This window comes from Elephas maximus, chromosome 15 (assembly GCF_024166365.1).
Source record: "Elephas maximus indicus isolate mEleMax1 chromosome 15, mEleMax1 primary haplotype, whole genome shotgun sequence".
NCBI lineage: Eukaryota > Metazoa > Chordata > Mammalia > Proboscidea > Elephantidae > Elephas > Elephas maximus.
The window spans coordinates 22226077-22249218 of NC_064833.1; the positions used below are offsets into that span (position 1 = coordinate 22226077).

Genomic DNA, 23142 nt, shown 5'->3' on the forward strand with positions numbered 1-23142 from the left:
CTAGTCCTAAATTCTTAGCTATGAACAAACAGATAATCAAGGACCACCAGACACCGGAGAAAATCGACAAAGGAGAGAAAGACCACAGAGAAATAAATAAAACATATCCAAAGGAAAATGAGATGATTTAAGGAACAGAAAAACAACTTTAATGTAGAGGACAAGAAAGAGTTACTAGCAATTTAAAATATGACAGCCAATTCAACAGAAGAGGTGAAAGCAAAGGGCAAGAAAATATCTCAGAACATAGAGCATAAAGTGATGGATTCTTGAGAGAAAAATTAAATTTGAATGAAAAATCAGTTTCAGACATTTAACGTTAGTTAAAACAGGTATTTCAGAGAGAGAAGAAAAAAAGAAAAGAAGAAAAATGGAGGAAAGAATATTACCAAAGAAATAATAGAAGAATATTTCCCAGAGCCAAAAAAAAAAAAAGATATAATTTCAGAACATAAAAAATACTGAAGGTTTCAGAGACGGAGTAAGTTACCTATCAAGGGACAAAAATCGATCTGGTGTCAGACTTCTTAGTAAGACATGGGATCCAAGAAAATAAAGGCCTAATCTAGGAATGTGATTTAAAGAAATTCCAGGATAACAGTTGTGCAGACAGGGTAGAAAGGGTCCGTCCAAATTCAAGTAGGAAGTCAGAAAGGTACGAGAAAAATGACTTCAAGAAAAAAGAATTGTCTACTGCAAATAACATAAGGTTCTGAAGTAGAAAACCAAATCAAACCCGTTGCCATCAAGTCAATTCCGACTCATAGTGACCCTACAGGACAGAGTAGAACTGCCCCATAGAGTTTCCAAGGAGCGCCTGGTAGATTCGAACTGCCGGCCTTTTAGTTAGCAGCTGTAGCACTTCACCACTACGCCACCAGAGTTTCCTTCTAAGGTACAGGGAGGCTATAAAGTAGAGAGAAACAGGGGTGTTAACTTCCTCATCTTTCAGAGTGGGAAGTTAAATGATACCTTCTAAAACTGATGTGCAAGAAGTTGAGGTTCTTTTGTGGGTAACCTGTCCTTTTCTCACTGTTCTTTCTGTAAACCTCAGAGATATCCAGGCAATGATCATAAGCCCTCTCCTCTCTAAAGTCTCACCGAGTGATCTCACCCACTGTTTTGTATTTAAAAACCTCATTTAATGATAACTCCAAAAAAGTTCCAGATCTCTCCTCCAGGTCACTTGGTACCTCCACCTGGACAATTCATGTATCAAACTTAACATGCCCAAAGCAGAGCGCTTGGTTTTTCTCCCCAAAACTGTCCTTACCCCAACTTCCTACCTATCTGCCTCGTCCTAGAAATGAGAACACCATCCACTCCACTGTTTAGGCCAGAAACCTAAATTATCTTTGATAGCTCTCTTCTCCTCTCCGCTACAACATTCCATCACAAGACGTTTTCTCAAGCTGACGGCTGAAACACATCACAAAGTTGTGCCCTGCTACTACTCTAATTTCAGATCACAGTCATCTCTCACCTCGCCTACAGAAAAAAGCCCCTAAATCATTTCTCTGCTCCTAATCTCTCCCTCCTGTAATCTATTTACCACAAAAGAACAAAAGTAACTTATGCAGAATATCCCATCACTTTTTGATATAAAATTCATAAAAATAAAACCCAAACTCTGTATGATAAAGTCCTGCCTCAAAAGACGAGGGTACATTTGCTTCATTTTACGTGGTCCTGTATTATTATTATTATTTTAAATAAATTCATACGCTTGTCTATATCTCTGGAAGATGGTCTGGGAAGCTATAGGACAAAACGTTAACTGTGATAACATCTGGGAGAGGAGGGGTAGAGAGCAGGGGGAAGGGAAGAGCATTTCTCTGTTAACTGATATGCTACTCTGTTGAAAATCTATGTATTTCAATTATACTAAGACTATAAACTAATATCTCACAAAACAACTTAAGGATTAAGAAAGGCTCCATTAAATACTGAACTATAACATGCTTTACAATGGATTCAAATATTACCTCGTTTTCTGTTTAGCTTTTTCAAAGGTTTCCAAATTTTGAAGAACATGCCTTTCTGGCCATTCCAGAGGGTTGGTTTCCATTAGACTTGAAGAATCAGGTTTCACTGGGATGGCATCTAAAGAGAAAAAACACACGTAAGTACTGAAAAGTACTAACATGCTGCATTTTCCTTTCTAATACAGACATAAATCTGTACGTGTGGGCCTAGGCGCCATCCATAAAGGCCTCTTGTGCTAGCTGCGCTGCACTTACCTTAGGTGTTTACTAGGGCTTCTCTGATGACCTGAACTATGAAAAATGCCATAGAAAAGTATGTTGGAAACAAACAAAAAAAATCAGTGTTAAGCTTTATTTATTTTACTACGTTGTCATAATAAAACTTATGAGCTAGAAATCAGAAAGCTGAACTAAGCACTATTAGGACTTACATTGAAGAGAAACACAATTTTGCTTTTTAGTGAAATTAGTTCAAAATGAAAAAGAGGCCACTCTGTGGAGAATATATTGGGTATATTATGTGATTTTGATACTAGAAATAGGAATCAGCAAAAATGTCCAGAAAAATTCCATATCTTTTAAAAAAGATCAATTGCCTCAGTCTCAAAAGTTGTTGTTGTTAGATGTTGTTGAGTTGGTCCCAACTCATAGCAACCCTTTGTACAACAGATTGAAACACTCACTGCCCATTCCTGTGCCATTCTCAAAAGTAAATAATATAAAAAATAAATAATTTATGATGGCTCAGGAAAGCCTCTTTGAGAAAGTGACTTTTAAGGCCTGAAGAATGATTAGAAGTTAATCACGTCAAGACTGGATTAAAACATTTGAGACAAAGCAAATTGCATTGGTAAAGGTCCTAAAAAGGAAAGGAATGTAATACGTTCAAAAAACAAAACAGAAATATGCCACTAGAGAAAGATAAAACACTGTATCTTTATGCAATAATGCATGCCTTCTACATTTGTTTGCCAACTGTGCCCTCCCCCCTCGAGGTATTTTTGTAAGCGTGCTATGCTAATTTTTTTTTACAGCAACATGTATAACAAAAACAGGCATAGCAGCACTTATGAAAATACCTCGAAGCGGGGAGGGTGCAATTGGCAAACAAAGGTAGGAGCACGTTATTTGCATAAAAATATGGTAAGCACTAGGCCAGATATCAGTCAGGGTTTTTAATAAAAAAAAAAAAAGCCATGTTAAATAAAGATACCTGGAAAACAACCAAAAAGGTTTTAGCAAGACCATGACAATCTGATTTGTATTTTAAGATGCGTAGCTCCACGTGTTAACAGTGTCCTAGAACTGGACTTTACACAGGTAACTATAAGATATAGTTCTATAAAAGTATATAAAAGGCTTTGCAATTATTTGGGACCTTCCATTTTCAACCCTACATCCTATACAAATCCTCTGTTTAAGCCAGTCTTTCTTTTGATCTAAGTTTGCCCATTCTTATCTCAACAACTCTGAGTATGTTGCTTCATCTACCTAGAAAACACTACCTTCTCTCAACACAGATCCTATGCATCACTCAAAACCTACATCAAGTCCTTCTGCTCCTAACAAAGCCTTCTGTAACCGTTCTACCCTAGTTATTCTCTTCTCCTTTAAATTCCTATTTATTTATTTAGCCAAGGAATACATAGCACCTACTTCATGCCAGGCAACAGTCTAAGCAATTTACAAATAACTCATTTCAAAACGACCTACGTCACCCCTAATTTAAATATAAAGAACCTGAGGTACAAAGAGATTAGAACACTTGCCTAAGGGCACATAGCAAGTAAGCGGCGTAGCTGGGATTCAACCTTTTAGTCTTGCTCCAGAGCCCAAGCTGAAACCACAAAGCTACATTGCTTCTCACTTACCGAACTCATCTCCCATTTATAAGTAACCTTATACTGTCTCCAACATCTTTCATATGAACTCTATACTGCCATTTAACTTTGTAACTTTGGTACTGATACTTAACAATGATGATAATACAAATAGCAGTTAAAACTTTTTGGTATTTATTATGTTCTTAAGTGCCTTTCAAATATCAACTCATTTAATCCTCACAGTAATAGAAAGTAGGTAATATTACTACCTGCATTTTAAACACAGGGAAATGGAGACACAGAGAGGTTAAATAACCTGCACAAAGCCATCTAGCTAACAAGTAGCAGAAATGAGATTTGAACCCTGGCAGTCTGGCTCCAGAGCCTGTGCTCTTGAACGTGGCGCTCCGTGCTGTGTTTACATCTTGTTTTCCAAAGAGATCATTGGCCCCTTGAAAGCCAAGCATGAAAATTTTCACTTCTTTGTGTTCCTTCACCGTGTCAAACACAGAAAAGGCACTCAACAAACACTGTCCTTAACTTTACTCTGTGGTCATTTTCTCATTTACCTATGGAATAAAAATGATTCTCACTGAATACAAACAAAAAATTGTTCCGTACATTTAAAAATGTTTCAGGCAATCCTTGAATTTTTCTTAAGCTTTCCAAAAGCTTCACTCTATTCAAATTCATTGCAACGACAGAAACCATGAAAATCAGAAGAAATGCAAGTAAATATAAAAACGAGTCTGTCTCCCCCAGTGAAGTCTGGTGACTGTTCCTGCCATATTGTTTGTTGTTAGGTGCTGTCAAGTCGTTTCCAACTCGTAGCGACCCTATGTACTACAGAGCTAGGAAAAAGCCCTGGCAGCCTACATCTGAAAAGAATTAGCCAGTGAAAACCTTATGAGTAAGTAGTTCCTCCCATAACGAATGGCAAATACAGAGCATCTTACCCTAGTGGTTTTTTAATTATATTAACAGTACAGGTTCTTCTTTTCTCACTTTATGAAAACACGGCTTAATAGAAATTCACTAATTTTAGCAGCTTAGAAAGAGCAGTTAAGAGAGGGATCACTTTAAAACACTCTTTTCTCTGTTCAAAAACAATTACCCAGAACATGCTTAAAGCAAAAAGTCAACAGAATGTTTAAATGATGAGAAACACAGCTCATTATATATATATTATACATACATACTTGTATATACAAATATATATCACTATTTCAGTTTATAAAATATATTTTGATTTGACCAATACATTTTATAGATGTCACATACCAAAAAAAAAAAAAAAAAACCAAACTCCAAAATTTAAAGTAATAAAAAACTCACCATTTAACATGTTGGAGATTTTTATTTTGTCTGTCTTCATTAGAGGTGTTTTAGGAACAATAGCATTAAACTGATCTAAAAATTGTTCCCTTGTGAGCATTAACAGAGTTTTGAGCTCATCAACAGAAACGGATTCAGGCTGCTTTGCCAACTTCCTCCTTTCTATAAGACAACAAATTGATACAATTAACTATATGACTGTTATTTTAAGTTTTTCTAGAGCTCATCTACTACTCTTTTATGGGAAATGTTTTTCAAAAGTGAAACAAGTGGATTTCTCCAGTAAATCACCATTTCTGTATAGGCTTGCTTTCATCTTAATTCCATTTGCAGCTAAGGGCAGAATTTCCAGTTATGAGATAGACAGATACAGAGTAATCTGTTAACACCAAAATGCTGATAAACAGTAATGGTAAATGTATAAAAGTTTTAAAATATATAATGCAGAGCATTTAAAATGGCCTTGTATTAGTGATTTATGGGAAAAATAAAACCTGTTAAGATTTTCAGTTAAATGTGGCAGCTTGGCTATTTCCAATTATTCTTTCCCAAACCTAAAATCACAGCAAAGGAAAATAACAGGACAAGGAAAGGAGAAATGATAAATACTGACAGCTTGCAGCAAATTTCTGGAAGATAGAAAGATGATGGGGCAGGGTAGCTTAGTCAGCAGAGCAGAGGAACTGTCAACTAGGGTGCCTGCTGAGGAATACTGTTTATGAGGCATTAGGAAGGTGGCAATCAGGTACTGGACCAAGAACAGGCCTGCATGTATCAGGAGCAGTTAGAAGTCCTGCTCCCTACTCCGCCCTCCAGCCTTCATAGTCAGGCAACTCTGCTGTCTTTTTTGGATGAATTTGAAAGAGATGTTCCAGTCCCTGGAATATCAGGTACAGTGGAAGGTGATCAAGCTGGGGTTAAAACTAAAGAATTCAATAAAAGTCTACATACTAAAAGGTCAGATGCCCAGGCCTGCCCCTAGGAAGCCCACGATCAAAATGTTGGGTTGTCACCCCACCATCCTACAACAAAGCTTGCCAGATAATATAATTGGTCATATAAAACTTCTAATTTAAAATAGGACAGATAGAATCTCTAGGTATATAAAGAAAGCTATTGGACAGTGTGTGGATCTTCATTACCCTGGCCTTATTCTGACACGTGCAAAGACTGCCTTCAGGAATACTTTCAGCCCAGTCCCATCACTCACTGGAGAAGGAACGAGGCATGCTCTCATCAGCCCCCTCCTCTCAACCTTTCATCTGAGCTTGTCGGTATTCAGGATGTAAGTTCTCTGCAAGGTGCTAAATGTCCTGCCCTGCAGGGCTGGCCTGCAGTTGCCTATCTCTGACAGAGGCTCCATGGAAAATTTTAATTCTGGATTCAAGTATGAGAAAGCTCACCTGGCCACAAATCTAAAAAGCCATACCCTTCAATCAGACTTTCATGTGCAATGTATCACCACCTGGTTATAGGAATGTTAAAACCAACCAGTGATTTTAACCAAAATTCATGAATTCACTGTAAGGGGTAGAAAGGGAAAGTAAAGATGATGTGGGAAAGCTAATACTTTATCATCCATAGCGGGAAGTTAAGACAATGTCTGAAACTGGTAAATGAAGAAATAGCAGCAGAAAAGTGAAGAAAGTGCCAGAAGAATGAGCTGGAAGAGCTGAGGGTAGCTGGCTGTGGACAGAGAGAATGAAGGATGGGGAGGCGTGGGAAGGATACTGCTGTTTTCCGTTTAAGCTTTTTAGTACCAATTGAATTTTTAAACCATACCTATATATTATTTTGATAAAAATATTTAATTTTAAAGAGCTTCTCGACTAATACCATTTTCTTCCATAATAAAGTAGTAACCTATAATTCACAGAGAATTCAATTCAACAAATATTTGTTGAGTACTCCTCGCCTGCAAAGCATGGTGCTCTGCCCTTGGAGAAGGGATTAAAGCCTGTTATATTACACCACGTGAGGCTGGTACATAAATAGTGCAAGGAAGAAGGCTGAGAAGGAAGCAGTCAGTCTCAAGGTTCTACTTTAGAATCTACTTTAAAATCAACTTGAGTATCGACTTTAGAACACACACCTCTTTAAAATTCCACCTCACCAACATGGGTATTGGTAGGGGCCTTCCAGATCTCACCCAAGATAAGCAACACGTGGCTTCTGTGATCATGAAGATTAGTAATGGTAATGTGCGAATTGTAATATATGCTGCTTTTATTAAGTCTTCTTAGTGAGAAAATGAAAAGCTGATTTTTATTTTCTGCATAATCTGCTGCTGGGAGCCATTCTAAAGTGAAAAATTATCAATGGTTTGTTTTCTTCTGAAAGATGATAATGAGTAATGTGCTTCAGAAACTGGCTCTTACATTTTTATTTATGCTAAAAATATACTTAAATTATGAACCTGACCTATGTTTATTAAAACTGTCAATTATATTACAACATTGGGCAATTTGGAGAGCACGCTAAGACTTCATATTAACCTTAATAATTGAGAAATACAGAAACAAAATACATGCAGTTAGATAGGGTTATGAGTAGGATAATTTAACGAGGGAGAAAAATAATCTCCAGGCAAATGACTTTGCATACAAGTGGAAGAAAAATCATTGGGAGAGAAATACTGGACCAAAATCTAAAAACAAAACAGGAAATAATACCATTCCTTAAAAAACTAGTAATAACTAATGATTAAAGGGAAGTAAACAAGTAGAATATCTAGAAGCACCAGCAGAATAAACATCCATCAGGCTCGCACTGAGTTCTAGAAATTTAAAAAAGATATGGGGAGCTCCTCCAGAGTAGTGACAGCACTCCTGGAACAAAATGACAATACTGCTGCCAGGTATTTACCTTCTCTCAAACTAAATATAAATAGTCTTTTCTTTAAAATTTATTCAGCATCCTTAAGCTCTGCCTTGAAAAATCAGGGGAACGAAAAAATGTTTAATATTTCTTAATATAAAAAGTTACAAATTACCGAAAAGAAAAATCAGGTAAAATATAAATGATAAAAGAATAAATTTTAAATATCATCCTTTTAATACAACGGCATTAGATATGATTGATAAAAAGAAAGAAAATAAAATTAATAAAAATTAAGCATTATTAAGAAAATAAGCTAAACCTTAAAAGAAATTTTATTTGATATTTGTGTTATTTTAAAAAACAAAGTGGCTGAGTGCAGTGTCATTGTTGAGTTGTGGGCACATTTTTGTGCAAACTTCTCTAGCTGTACTTTCTGATTCCGTACTACCCAGGGAAATAGTGAGACGCCAGTCATCAGTTTACTATAAATATTTTTTTCTTACTCCATGTCTTGCTGGTAATTTTGAGGAAATCTTTTTGAACAACTTTTTGTTTTTCTGCAAGTACTATAATCTTTGCATTGATGTTGAGTTGTTCCCATTACATTCTTTAGTTTCCATATAAACGAGTTAACTGAATCAGTTTAAATCTTCTATATTCATATTGCACCTGTTTGAAAATTGCTAAATCTGGTGGAAAAAAAAAAAAAAGAAAGTACAGCTCTCTTCAACTCCATATCATCTCTATGCAAAAATAGTTTAATAAATGAATGTCTTGCTTAAAAAACAAAACCCAAACCCATTGCTGTCGAGTCGATTCCAACTCACAGTGCCTACAAAAACTGTACAAGTATAATAGATTTAGGTGAAAATGAAGATATATTATTTATGGACAAGCCAGCATTCTTACAGGAAGATGAAACATACAAACACAGAAACTGTTACTTACTCAGACATTCTTTCAAAGCCAAAGCTTGAATGCTGGCTAGCCGTTTCTCTCTTTGTACTATCTGCTCCCCAGAAAAATGCGGAAGGGACAAGAAGTCAAAAGGAAAACCTGAGAAGTAGAAAAAGTCAATATTGAAGTATTAATACTAAGTTCCCAGGAAATTTATTACACAGTTAAGAAAAAAAGGCAATCACTTACCTCCCTTGTTACTGCATATTTCAAAGTAAATTAATAACAATTCAGGAGCAGAAAATAAGCATACTAACTTACTTTGCAATTTAGACTTTGACCTGTTTCTTAAATTGAGGGAATTCAGGTAGCAGAGAATTTTCTGCAACTTCCTCAGCCTGCTTAGCTATCGAAACTCCTTCAGAAAACACAAATGGGATTCAGAAGCTGGTCTCTAAAGATGGCCCCCCAGGGAACTACATCTTCTGTTCACCTCTGGTATAGTCCTTCCCACTATGAATCTGGACTTTTCGATGTAACCAGCAAGGTGTAGTGAAAGCCACAATGTATGACTTCTGAGGTTAGCTCATAAAAAACCTTGCAGCTTCCACCTTGTCTCCAAGAACAGTGCTCCAACAGAAGTTAGCCATCATGTGGAAGTCTCAGACCACCCTGAGACCATGATGTGAGGAAGCCAAAGTCGGCCATGAGGAATGGGCAAGTGCAGAAAAAGTCCACCCTCATCTGTTCAGCCATCCTAGCCCAGGAGCCAGTCATATGAGTGAAGAAGATATCTTGGACACCAAGGCCAGTTGAGTCTCTTCAAATGACTCCAGCCCCAGTTGCCACGTGACTGCAATCAATCGAGAGACCTCAAAATAGAACCATCCAGCTGAGCTCAGTCAACCCACAGGACCATGAGCGACAATAATATACTCTTGTTTTAAGCCATTAACTTTGGGGCAGTTTGTCACACAGCAATAGAAAATCAAAACATAGAGCTTGGGGAGAAAAGAGAAAGGCAATGAAATAGAACAAGAGAATTGAGATAAAGTAAATGAAAATAAGAAATAAAGAAAAATATGTGTTTATAGTAGAAAACACCGAAAATTTCATATTTGGAACTATAGGCTGGCCTATTAAATTTTACTTGGTATTTTTTTTTTTTAATATAATGTAAGAGAAATTAAATTTTTGCCCTCTAAACCACTAAACTGTAAAAATATTTTACAATACATCTAAAATAAAAGATAAATTTATGGAGACGAATTGGAATTTGGGGAAAGTAAGTTCATTAAATGTCTAATATTTCTCCAACTTAAAATCCTATAAATTAATAACACATACAAATATAAAAATATTTTTCTACCTAAAGTTAACACTTACTCAGTTTGGTTTCTTCTGTCTTTGCTTTCATCTTCCCATGAATTAAACTGAGTGCAAATGAGCCATTGATCTGGTTGGCTGAGTGAATCAATGTCGCTTTACACCTTTTATTGCCATTACCTTGTAACAAGAAATAATAGCTAGAACGCTCTCCTTTCACTTCAACATCTGGAACTAAACAAAAACAATTAATTATATAACTATGTGAAAATTCAGCACAAAACATGGCAGAATCGTCCATTTGAACCATAGGATTTAATGAAGTTTTACCTGTTACCCAAAACATTTGGGGGCAGGAGTTGTTTGGTTAGTTGAGAAAACTGTTAAGGTACAGAATAATAATAAATGATACTCACAAAATATAAATACTTAATTTTAAATTAAAAATTGTATGTATTCATTAATTAACTTTTGATGTGGCTCACCAGAGTTATTATATGACCACATCCATAACGTATCAACTACTATTTCCAGCTTCAATTTCTTTTAAGTGGAATAAACTGACCCCTGGCAAGCACACAACTCAACTGGTGGGAGTAGAAGTGCACAGATATTCCTAAGAGTAGCTTTCTGCTTCTCTTACAGGCATCTAGTAATGTATTTTACAGAGGGAGTAGAGAGCCTTCATGAATCTGGCACATCAGGTAAGCAAAGGTCAGTTACGACTAGTTCTAGTACATTTTAAAAACAAATCGAGTGAGAGTTACAGTGAAGGTTGAAAAAACTGTGAAGTCTTTTGAAATTAAAAATAGACGTAGGGTCCTTTTTGTTGAATCAGACATAAGCATTTATTTTCACTATCTCCTGAAATGCCACTAGATGAGATTAAAAAGATTTTTAAATTGCATAAATCTATAGGACCAGTACCTGGGAGAAGAGAGAACAGCAACTAAATTTTGAAAGCAGGAAAGAAGATGAACAATTGGTAATTGACTCTAATCTATCAACTGCTAAAGGTGCTCAGAGGCAACACAATTTATACTGCAACCCCTCCAGAAGGTTCTGGAATGGTGGCTCCAGATAGTGCTGGAAGTGAAGCAAAGGGAGAATATGAAGATAGGTTAAAAGTCTATTTGAGAAGGAGGGGTTAGCCCTCCTTATTCTATTCAGGCAAGTGATTGTCCTCTCCCCAGTCTAGAAGGAGACTAGAGCTTTATTCCCTGGAGAGAGTAAAACAAGGCGTCTCTGTCCTGGGAGATATCAGACAAAAAAATGTGGGGTTTCAAACTGATTATAGTAGATTAAGGCAAAGCTTATATACTAAATATTGAGGTACCCTCACCCTTCCACTACTTAGCTTACAGAATTCTGGCAGCCAAATAGCTGAACTGAGACTTCTTTTAGAAATGTGAACAATTCAAGAGGAAAGATTAAATAATCCCAACATTGGGCATCACTTAATGCAATGTCCCAGAAAAATCACCCTAAAATGAAGACCACAGTCAACAAGCTCCAGGCATGCACTCAGATGTTTCAGTTTTCTGGTAGTCTCTCTTAAATGTGAGCCCGTGGCCAAAAGTATCCGAATAAACATTTTTCCAAACATATATACAAATAGCCAATAAGTACATAGAAAGATACTCAACATCATTAGCCAACAGAATTATGTAAATCAAAACCATAATGAGATACCATATCACACGCCTCGGATGGATACAATCAAAATAGCAGATAATAACGAGTATTAGTCAGGATGTAAAAAAAAGTACATGGAACCTTTATACATTGCTTGGTGGGAATATAAAATAGTGCAGCCACTTTGAATATGGTGGAGGAACTGGCAACATTTCATTTTATTATACATAAGGTCACCATGAGCCGGAGTCAACCCAACTGTTAATTGGCATGGGATTTCTTTTTAAGACGATGAAACTTTCTTAAAATTGGCTGTGGCGACGAATGCACAGCTCTGTGGATGTACTAAAAACCACTGGATTGTATACTTCAAATGAGTGAATTGTATAGTAAGTGAAGTATATCTCAATAAAGCTGCCTTTTTTTAAAAGGAAAAATTATCTTTATCTTGGGAATGTATGGTTCTACTCATAAAAAGAAAGCTCTTTACAGTAAATAAACCACAAAGCACATAAAAGGGTCTTCATAGAAGTATTTATTTCAAAATACTAAGGTAAAAAAAAATACTTTTCTGTGTTTTAATTACAATATGAACAGCTTATTTCTGGATATACTGTGGGTTAATGCCTATCCTAAAAAAAAAAAAAAAATTAGGTAGTAAAAAAAAACAATATCTGGAATTAGCTTATAACAGAGGTGTTAATGCTGTTCATAACATCAGTTTTATAAAAGGAATATATATACAGGAATATATATAAATGTTAGAAAGGAAAAACACATGTTGTTACCAGGCATATTTGACAATTTGAAACTAATGTTTGACAAGAGTTAGCATGATCTGAATTCATTTACCAACTTAGCCCTTTGCCAATTCAAGTCGTGTCTCTTCAGCCTATGGCATCCTTTCCACCTTAAATTCCATCACTTTATTTACATTTTAATCACTGAAGCCTGCAATTACCACAATATAATTTTCTTAAAAAAATTATTAAAAAAATTCCCTTAACCATAATGACTTATGCAGTCATTTAAAAAATACTGCTGCAGATATGGCAGGTGTTAATTGAAGACTTACTAACTTTTATGTAAACACTGCTGAGGGTAACAGGTTTACAATTAGTATAGTGATTCAGTTCTCACTGCTGTTCCTAAAGAAATAAGGGAATATGATTATAATAGAAAGTTTCCATTTTTATTTGTTATTTTTACACTATCAATTTAAAAGGGGATATAAGGCTTGAGCCCCCACACATATGTCAGTACTGTGGGGGCTTGTGTGTTGTGATGCTGGAAGGTATGCCACTGGTATTCAAATACCAGCAGGGTCACACATGGTGGACAGGTTTCAGTTGAGCTTTCAAAGACAGACTAGGAAGAAGGACCTGACAGTCTACACCCATGAAAGCAGCAGTCAAGAAATCAAATGACGCTTCGCATTGGGCAAATCTGCTGCAAAAGATCTCATTAAAGTGCTGAAAAGCAAAGATGTCACCTTCGAGACTAAGGTGCCGCTGACCCAAGCCATGGTGTTTTCAATCGCCTCATATGCATGCGACAACTGGACAGTGAATAAGGAAGATCAGAGAAGAATTGACACCTTTGAATTATGGTGTTGGCGAAGAATATTGAACATACATGGACTGCCAAAAGAATGAACAAATCTGTCTTGGAAGAAGTACAGCCAGAATGCTCCTTAGAAGCAAGGATGGTGAGAGTAGGTCTCACATACTTTGGACATGCTATCAGGAGGGACCAGTCCCTGGAGAAGGACATGGTGCTTGGTAAAGTGCAGGGTCAGCAAAAAAGAAGAAGACCCTCATAGAGATGGACTGACACAGTGGCTGCAACAATGGGCTCAAGCATAACAAGGATTGTGAGGCTGGTGCAGGACTGGGCAGTGTTTCGTTCTGTTATACATAGGGTCGCTATGAGTCAGAACAGACTCGACAGCACCTGACAACAACAAGGCCTGAACAAACCTTCTCCACCAAAAACAAACATACATTTTAGATCAACTATATTGAGAGAAAGAGAAACTACCAAGTGTCCTTTAGTTGCATAAAATTTTACAAATAATGTATAAACCATAATGAAAAAATGTCATTACTAGTATTTCATTAGTAAAATAAAATTCTTATATAATAAAAACCAAGTCATGCTCTTTATCAATAAATTTCTTAATGGTTTTTAAAACCCTAAACGTCCCCTTTCTTTTCCCAGTTCAACAACATAAAAATATAACAAAATCATATTAGCCTAAAGGGAAAATAACACTGTATGCAATATGAAAGAAAATAGCCGAGGATGATTAGGGAACAAGGTATTCTGGTTAAGTGAGCATTCTGGTTTACTGACAGTTATCATATTCCATATCCATCGCCGTCGAGTTGATTCCGACTCGGAGCGACCCTACAGGACAGAGTAGACATGCCCCCACAGGGTTTCCAAGGAGCGGCTGGTGGATTTGAACTGTTGATCTTTTGGTTAGCAGCCGAGTACTTAACTGCTCTGCCACCAGGGCAGATTACTTTGATAATCATGCCAAAAATTAAACAATAAAATAAAATCTAGTCTTCAGTGTAGGCATCTTAGGAGACTATATACTTTCCAATAATGTTATCTGTGATGGTTAATTTTAAGTATCAACTTGGCTAGGCCACGGTGTCCAGCTGTTTGGTCAAACCCTACTCTAGATGCACACATGAAGTACTTGCATGAGATTAAATCAGTTGACTTTAAGGAAAGCAGGTCACCTTCCATAGTGTGGGTGGGCCTCATACAATTTGTTGAAAGCCTTAAGAACAAAAAGGAGGTTTCTCCAGAGGGAATTTTGCCCCCAGACTATAAATAGACATCTTGTCAGAATTTCTCTCTGCCCCACCACCAGACCTGTGGATTTAGGAACACAAGACTGCTAGAATTTCCTGCCCATGGACTGACTTAGAGATTTTGGACTTGCCAGTCCCCACAATTGTGTACACAAATTCTTCAAAATAAATCTCTGTATACACAAAAAAACCAAACCAAACTTGCTGCCGTCGAGTTGATTCCGACTCATAGCAACATACACACGTATATACCTTACTGGTTCTGTTTCTCTAGAGAGCCCTAAGACAAAACCATTGTTAAGACACTCTAGACTCAACTTCTGAAACTGCCCTTAGGGTCAGGTAGACAGGCATAAGGAAAAAGAAAATCTAGTTATATTCATAAAGCATCTTCAAACATGTATTCCCTAGCTTGATCCCCTACCTTATTCAACAGACTAAGCTTTGAACAATTTAGGATAAAACTTAGTTGCCACTGAGGTTGTCCAAAAAACTGCCTGTGGCCCAATTCTAGAGAAAAATCTAAAATGGCATAAGAAATTAGAGTATTCTTGAATACATCTATGAAGCCTCCTACTCTGAAGATGCAGGAGAATTTATAAATTCTACCATGATTATCTTAAACAATTAGATAACATTATGATCATAAACTGTATATATTTCCTCTTATATAAATATATTGGATATATGGTTGCTGAGTTGGAATCAACTGGAGGGCAATAGGGTTTTTTTTTTTTTAACATTTATAATAAGCTAAAATAAACAGCTTCTAAGCTACAATGAATAGAGAAGTTATTTCAAGATCTTCTTATGAACATATCTCTGTACCATTTCACAAACGGCATGCAAGATTGGACAGAATAACAGGAAGCCACTACAGAATGAAGGTTCATTATCAATAGTGACTTAAGGAAGTCTGTGAACTACATTAAGTAAGCATTATCTTCATGTCCTAGATGAGGAATTAAAGGCCCAAACCAGTGACCTGCAATCCTTTTACACCTCAAAACATCTGAAGACCCCTCTTCAATAATAGTCAGTGACTCTTGCCTAGGGTTAAAGACAGCACTACCTAGGCGGTGGTTCCCAACCCTGGATGCACAGTTGAATCACCTGGGGTGCTTTTACAAACTATTGATGCTGTGGATCCCTCACCAGAAATCTGAATTTAATTGCTCTGGGGTAGGACCCAGAGCCCTGGTGGTGCAGTGGCTAAGAGCTCGACTGCTAGCCAAAAGGTCGGCAGTTCGAACCCACCAGTGCTCTGCAGAAGAAAGATGTGGCAGTCTGCTCCTGTAGAGATTTCAGCTTTGGAAACCCTATGGCGCAGTTCTACTTTGTCCTATATATGGTCGCTGTGAGTCAGAATCAATTCAACAGCAATGGGTTTGGTTTAGATGGTGTTAAGAATCACTAACCGAGAAGGAGAGACAAAAAGGTCAAAGGAACTTCAGGTGAGTCTTAAAAAAAAAAAAGCTTCAATGAAGCTATACATACCTATATCACACTCTAAGTTTGACAAGTTCATATAAATTTATACAATTGTGTATCCTTCACTATAACCCAGTTTGGGAAAACATCCATCAGCTCAGAAAGATCCCTACTGACCTTCTGCAATCAATCCTCACTCCCTCCCACAGCCTCAGGCAAACGCTGACCTGTTTTTTGTCTCCTTTAGCCTTTTATAGAAATTTCATATCAACAGAATCATATAGTAACTAGCCTTTTGTGTCTGGCTTTGTTTATAAATTTAGCATAACATTATCAGGAAGATCCAAAACTTTTTACACCTTCTTATTGCTGAGGAGTATTCCATTGTATCAACAAAACAAATTTTGTTTATCCATTCACCAGCTGACGAACATTTGGATGGTTTCCAGCTCCTTGCTATTATGAATAACGCTTTTATAAACATTTGCTTACAAGCCTTCGTGTGAACATATGCTCTCATTTCTCCTGCGTAAATACCTAGGAAGTGTTGGGTTAAGTTTAATGTTTTAAGAAACTGCCGGACTGTTGTCCATGGTAGCTGTACCATTTTACATTCTCACCAACGATGTATGAGGTTTCCAGTTGCTCTATATCCTTTGCAACATTTGATAAAGTCAGCCTTTTTAATTTATAGCCATTCTAGTGAACGTATCGTGGTCTCACATTGTGGTTTTAATTTGCATTTTCCAAAAGACTAATGATGCTGAGAATCTTCTCATGCACATGCTTGCCGTCCATATATCTTCTTTGGTGAAATGTCTATTCAAGTCTTTTAGCCATTTATTAACTGGGTTATCTTCTTATTAAGTTGCAAGAGAATGTTTCTGGTATATTCTGCTATTGGATATATGATTTGAACTAGTTTGTCTTTTAATTTTCTTAACCCAAACCAAACTAGCTTCCATAGAGTCAATTCTGACTCATGGCAACCCCGCGTGTGTGTCAGAGTAGAAATATGCCCCATAGGGTTTTCAATGGCTGATTTTTCAGTTGGTTGCTAGGCCTTTCTCCCAAAGCACTTCTGGGTGGACTCAAACCACCATCATTTCCGTTAGTAGCCAAGCGTGTTAACTGTTTGCAATGTGTTTCAAATAGTTCATGTTTTTAATTTTGGTGGTTCTAATTCTTCTTTTTTTTTTTTTAATGGATTGTGCTTTTGGTCTATACCTATGTCTCTTTATAAAAGTTTTATAGCTTTAGCTCTTACATTTAGGAACACAACTCACGCATATGCAAGCAAATATGTATAAATGCTCACACACACAAACACCTTGAGTTGTTGTTTTTAACACAATGGTATAACTATTGCACACGCTTACTATTATTTTTTCTATAATTTCTGTTTGCTTGCTTTCTCTCACTAATATTTTCAATGGGGGTGCTACTGGCATTTTGAGTGAAGCAGTCCTTCACCGTGCTGAAGGGTCCCCTAAGGAGTTCAGCATCCTTACCCTTCATCAGTCCTATGCTAACAGTTCTCTTAGTTATTCTGAAAATCCTCGGCAGCCCACACTCTGACTGCATAGTCCACAAGGTACTAATACAAAATTTTCTAGGTTTCCCTACGTAAATTCAGTTACTTTGTCAATGACTAAGTCAGCTTTTCCCTCTCTACCACCCCACAAAGAGCTATGTGGAAAGGACTTGGTATTGTTTACCACTGTATTCCTAACTCCAGAATAAAAAATGTCTTGCACACAGCAGATGCATGATAAATACTTGTTAACTGAAATAATATTTTGCCTTTGCCACTAAAATTTCTTTTGGTACTTTTATCAGAGTTGATTAACTGTTTTTCAGTAAGGAAATTATTTATAGATCAGGCATCCCATGTTAATTTAACCTTATTAGTTTCAGCCCGCAATTTGGAAATACTTTAATCAGGCTGATTTGAGTATGAAGAAGGCACATGTTTCATCACTTTAAAATATTTCATAAGTGCTTATTACTCTAGTCCCTTTAAAAATTCTACTTCAACAGAAGCTCTACATGATATAACAACTCAATCACAAATAGATGGATCTTAAAAGGGCACAATGCTCAAGGCAGACATTCTTGACTAGTTAAAATAAACTACTATTTGGTTTTAAGATTTCAGAGAATATTTTTGATTTAAGTTTAAAGATTATCTCAGGGTAGTAGTTTCAGGGGCTCATCCGGCCTCAGTGGCTCCAGAAAGTCTGCATTCAAATTGACAACAGCATCACAAGATTAGATAGTAAACTTAGACAGCAATGAGATCAGGTTCATGGCAGAGGAACAACTCAGAAAGCGAGGGTGAGGATGGTTGCACAACTCACAGAATGTAATCACTGTCACTGAATTGTACATGTAGAAACTGTTGAATTGGTGTATGTTCTGTGTGTATATTCACAACAACAAAAAATAAAATAATTTAAACACATATACATGTAGAGAGAGAGAGAGAGACTGAATATTTAATGCATATACAAGCAAATATGTATAAATGCTCACACACACTTGGAGTTGTTCTTAACACAAATGGTGTAACTATTATTGCACACCCTGCTTTTTTTGACTTAATGTCTCTTGGGGATTGTTTCTAGTCCATTGCTACTAAATACAATGCTATAATAAGTAAGACTTATAATTACTTCTCACTATCTATTTCTACATTACAGTATAAGTTCCATGAATGGAACAACCACATCTATCTTGTTGACCACTAGTCCCTGAGCATAGTGCCATGCCCTCTACATAGCATGTCTTCAATATTCAATAAAAGAAATAAAAGGTAAGACTAAGTGAATGAAGAACAAGGTCAACATGGAATAAAACCAGATGATATTTTTAGAAAATAGTGTAAAGTTTAGCTGGGGGACGTGGGACATGAAGAGCAACAGTTGGACATAATTCAGTAGGTTATAAGGCAACAGTTATGGTTTAAGAGAATGATCTGAAAGCTGATATATTATTTGTGAGAGTGAGAGAAGCTTTTCACTTGGGAGCTAAGGAATGGGATATAGCATTTTTCTGATCCAAGAGAAATTAAAACTTTTACACTAGCTAAACCCTGGCTACTCTTTTTACTAAAGGAGTTCTGTTAATGAGATAGATAAGGTAAAGAATTTCCCCTACAAAAAGGGGATGTGGGCAGAACAGAACTTAATAATCAGCTGTTCAGTTTGATTTTGCTTCTACTGCTAAGATTAAAAAAAAAAAACAAAAAACTACTGTGAAGTATCAGCATGATCTGTCCTTAATGATACAGTCTTATCAGTAATCAACAATCTGGTTTCTATATTGTCATGTGATATATGCACTATTATTATTCAGATGTTACTAATATTAATGCTCAAATTTCAAGAGGTGATAATTAAAAAAAAAATTACAAGCTGTCCAGTATATACTGATGTTTAGTTAGGAGATGGTAATTTTTAGCTTATATTAATTGGTCTTAAATATATGAATATACAGTTTCATTTCTACAGTATTTTTATTTTTATAGTACAGTAGTCATTTTTATAGAATGATTTCATGTAGTGTAAGTGAAATTGACTATTCCCATCCAGCAATCCTACTTCTGATTTTGTTTTAGCATTTGCCCAAATCACAAAGTATACTTTTATTCCCCGTGAGGAGTCAAGAATGGTCAAAGCCGCACTTCCTCACGGACTAGTCAAGTGCAATTAGCTTTATTAACAATCTCTCTTCCTTTAGGAAATGGCATCTCCATTTCAAATTTGATAAGTTCATTATTTAAGTTGCACCACTAAAACGATTTTAAAGATTTACTACTTACCAGTCATTGTCTTGGGCTTTTTAGCTACATAGTCTTTCCATTTCCTTGAACTGAGTTGGTTGGGCGGTGGAATAAGTACGTTACTAACAGTACAAGGCAGTACAAAAAGAGCACCAACCTGAATAAAACAGAACATGTTTTAAAGTGACTGCACACTGAGATTCACTCTTGAATGGTGCTATATGATGCTCTCCCACTCATCTCTCACCTATTTAACACACCTTTGATAATAATCCCTTCCAACCACTACACTGCAAAGACTAAAAAAAAAAACCACCAAAAAAAGGAAAAAACAATGAGACAAACGACATAAAGGCATTCTAAGCTGCCTGCTTCTCTTTTTCATTGAGGTGTAAATCTCTAAAAACCTTGTTATTCACAAAACTTGCTTCAAGTTTGGGTTATGGGTATAATTTATCTACGAACTAGAGAGATTGAGAATTCTTTCATCAAAAGATTTTGTCATCATCAGCAATCATTTTAAAACCTTTTAACTAGGTGAATTACTGTCCTGACTTCAAAATAAGGACATATCTGAAGGCAACTTAGAAACTTTTGTTCCTAGAAATCAGAGATTCAGAGCCAATAGGTATAAAGTGCAGAGGGGACAACGAATTGTGTGCTAGAAAACATAGAGAGGCCTATAACTGTTTGAAGAGCAAATTCAGCATTCATCTTTGTATTCCCAGGGCTGGGCATATGGATGCTTATTAAATTTTTGTTTAAAAAAAAAAAAATCACATTATATTCAGGTAAATTCCCAGTTTGACTAAGCATTGAATAAAACCAAATTGCAATTCTGAAAGCTGTATTTTGCCTGTTATTTTAGAAAATGAAGCCATAGCAATCAGCATATCCCAATAAATAAATAGCACTAATTCTTTTAAAACTTTGGGGACGTTTAGGCAGAGCATTTGCCAGAGATTTTAAATCGAATGCAAAGTCACTTTAAATTGTATTATCCAACAGACTGGTTACATGAGACATGCGACATTCGGTTAATTTCTATTTCAACGTGCCAGTTTCGTTGCTATTTTTTATTTTTATTTATGTATTCTTAATGAACAGATATAAAAATATATAGCAACAAAAAGTAATCATTAAGCACAAAAGTTATACATCTAATTTTCTAAACACTAAATCACCATTCTTTTTTCTTGTATAAATGAGACTTCATAGCCCAAAATTCATGACAAGACTGTATGGTCCAAAAGGTAACAAGGCTATAATGTGAGTTTGCCAGATCAGGGCCTGTGTTAACTTTCTTAACACTTTTGGGATGCTACGTGCAGTTCAACGCATAGTTTACAGCTTTATATAAATGCACTATGACCCACCAACTGAAGAAGTAGCTGCTATTTTGAGATAGCCTATTTTCAATTTAACATGTGCTACAAATACGAAAATAAACATGTTAGAAGTCCCACAAACTATTATTTTTTACAAAATAAATTTATAAGTCAACCAATTACTGCATTCATAACAAACTGAGATTCTGATAATTTCTTCTCACTTATATACTAATCATTCCACAGCCTCAGAGAGTTTGGAGGATGATCCTTTTAGGCTATCTTCAGAATTTAAACGCCAAGAACATTTTAAACCTGAGTTTTGACTCAATCTTTTCCCTAGAAACACAGTAGTTTAATAAACAACCAAAAGAAAAGCAAGCTTTCACTTTTTCCCGTTGACAACGGTAGTTAACTTTAGATAAGTCCATGAAATAGATAACACAAGCATATGAATGTCTTCTCACAGAACTGAAATTGACTGCATTAACAATAATCTAATGAGTTCTGAAATTTTAAAACTTGAAGCAATTATCAGTCATAAGGGTTATTTCTGAAAGGCTCATCTCAAAACAAAATCTCACTTCACATCTGCAGAGTACTTTAGAATTATTCTGGGAAGTTCAAAATATCTTAATATGAATTAGGCCCAAAATTACATGTTATATTATGTTCAAGAAACCAATTTACCACATAAAATCAGATTAACAAGCTACATTTCCTTTTCCCACATATGCTTACCAAAAAAAAAAAAACTTTTATACCTTGCCACACAGAGAAGAAATCTGCTCCAACAGCAATGTGGAATTCTGTCTGTTATTGTTTTTTGTCAATCCTCTGTACTATAGAGTTAAAGAAATAATGGAATGATAACTATGAAACAATTCTACTCATAAAATAAGTTTTTATTCCTTTGTATTGTTGTTTAATCCACAAGTTGATTAATTCATTTATTAAAACATTCACTGTAGGAATTCACAATTACTCCTTCCCTTAAGGATAATTATTTTTCTGATTAATGGTTTGATTCTAAATATACAGTAAGAAAAGGTGGTACTATGAATAGTATTACTATGAACTTCAGAACAAGAGACTTGTAAAAACCATAGTTTCTAAATGAAAATTCAAGACCTACATAGTGTTCCATTTCCAGCAATGTTTTTTATAAAAAATGTTCTATTATTAGGTATATTTCTAAAAACAAAGATGGACTTCAAAAAAAATTCTTAGATATATTTTCCTAAAAAAAGAGTTTAAATACATTGAATATTCACAGATACATGTTATAGTACTGATAATTACTAAGTATATTAAAAAAAAAATACATCAGCAAGTCAGAACTTATATAACCATTATGCCAATGGCAGGAGAAACACCTGGACACTTCAGGAGTTGATAAATTACTGTTTTTCTCCAGATTCCTAACATTCCTCTGTCCTCTCCATCCCATTAAGAATGAGTAGCAATACCAGTAAGTCCTCTGTCTATTCTAGATGCATAAATATGGCACATGAGGAAGGATTTTTTTTGCAAGTGGTAGAACTACTCTCAAAGCCAAACAATGAAAAGAACACTAAGTATTATAAAAAATAGCACGACCAAACATCTGACTATGGGGTGATAGCAGGAAAATAGCATAAAGTATGTTTTCCAAACAGTTTTGGTACAGATACTTTTTTTGAAGTGAGATCTAACCTGGAAGCCCAAGATATAAAATAGGGAGAACATGTGCCTGGTGCCGCTCAACTAACCTTACAATCCCACTGCCCCAGAGAGCTTTCTCTGAGCCTTAGGTTTTCCTTGGAAGACAGTTTGAAAATTCCTTGTCTAAAGCAAGGATTTAATGACATAAATATGCCAAATGTGATCTAGCTCCTGACCTATACATGGCTAATGGATGAAGTAAGAGAAAAGAACACTGGTAATTATTTATGTCTGAAAGTAGAGTTA

General features: G+C 35.8%; 1 protein-coding gene across 2 annotated transcripts in view; it reads right to left on the reverse strand.

Annotated features, from left to right (window-relative positions):
- The window catches only part of MTBP (MDM2 binding protein), a 66388-nt gene that overhangs the window by 25921 nt on the left and 17325 nt on the right, over positions 1–23142 (reverse strand). For both annotated transcript variants that reach the window (XM_049854005.1, XM_049854006.1), the window contains 6 exons: positions 21957–22029; positions 19904–20021; positions 10247–10420; positions 8912–9019; positions 5144–5305; positions 1986–2103 (listed from right to left, as the gene is read on the reverse strand). In XM_049854005.1, the coding sequence (XP_049709962.1) occupies positions 1986–2103; positions 5144–5305; positions 8912–9019; positions 10247–10420; positions 19904–20021; positions 21957–22029 (753 nt within the window). The remainder of the gene's footprint in view (positions 1–1985; positions 2104–5143; positions 5306–8911; positions 9020–10246; positions 10421–19903; positions 20022–21956; positions 22030–23142) is intronic.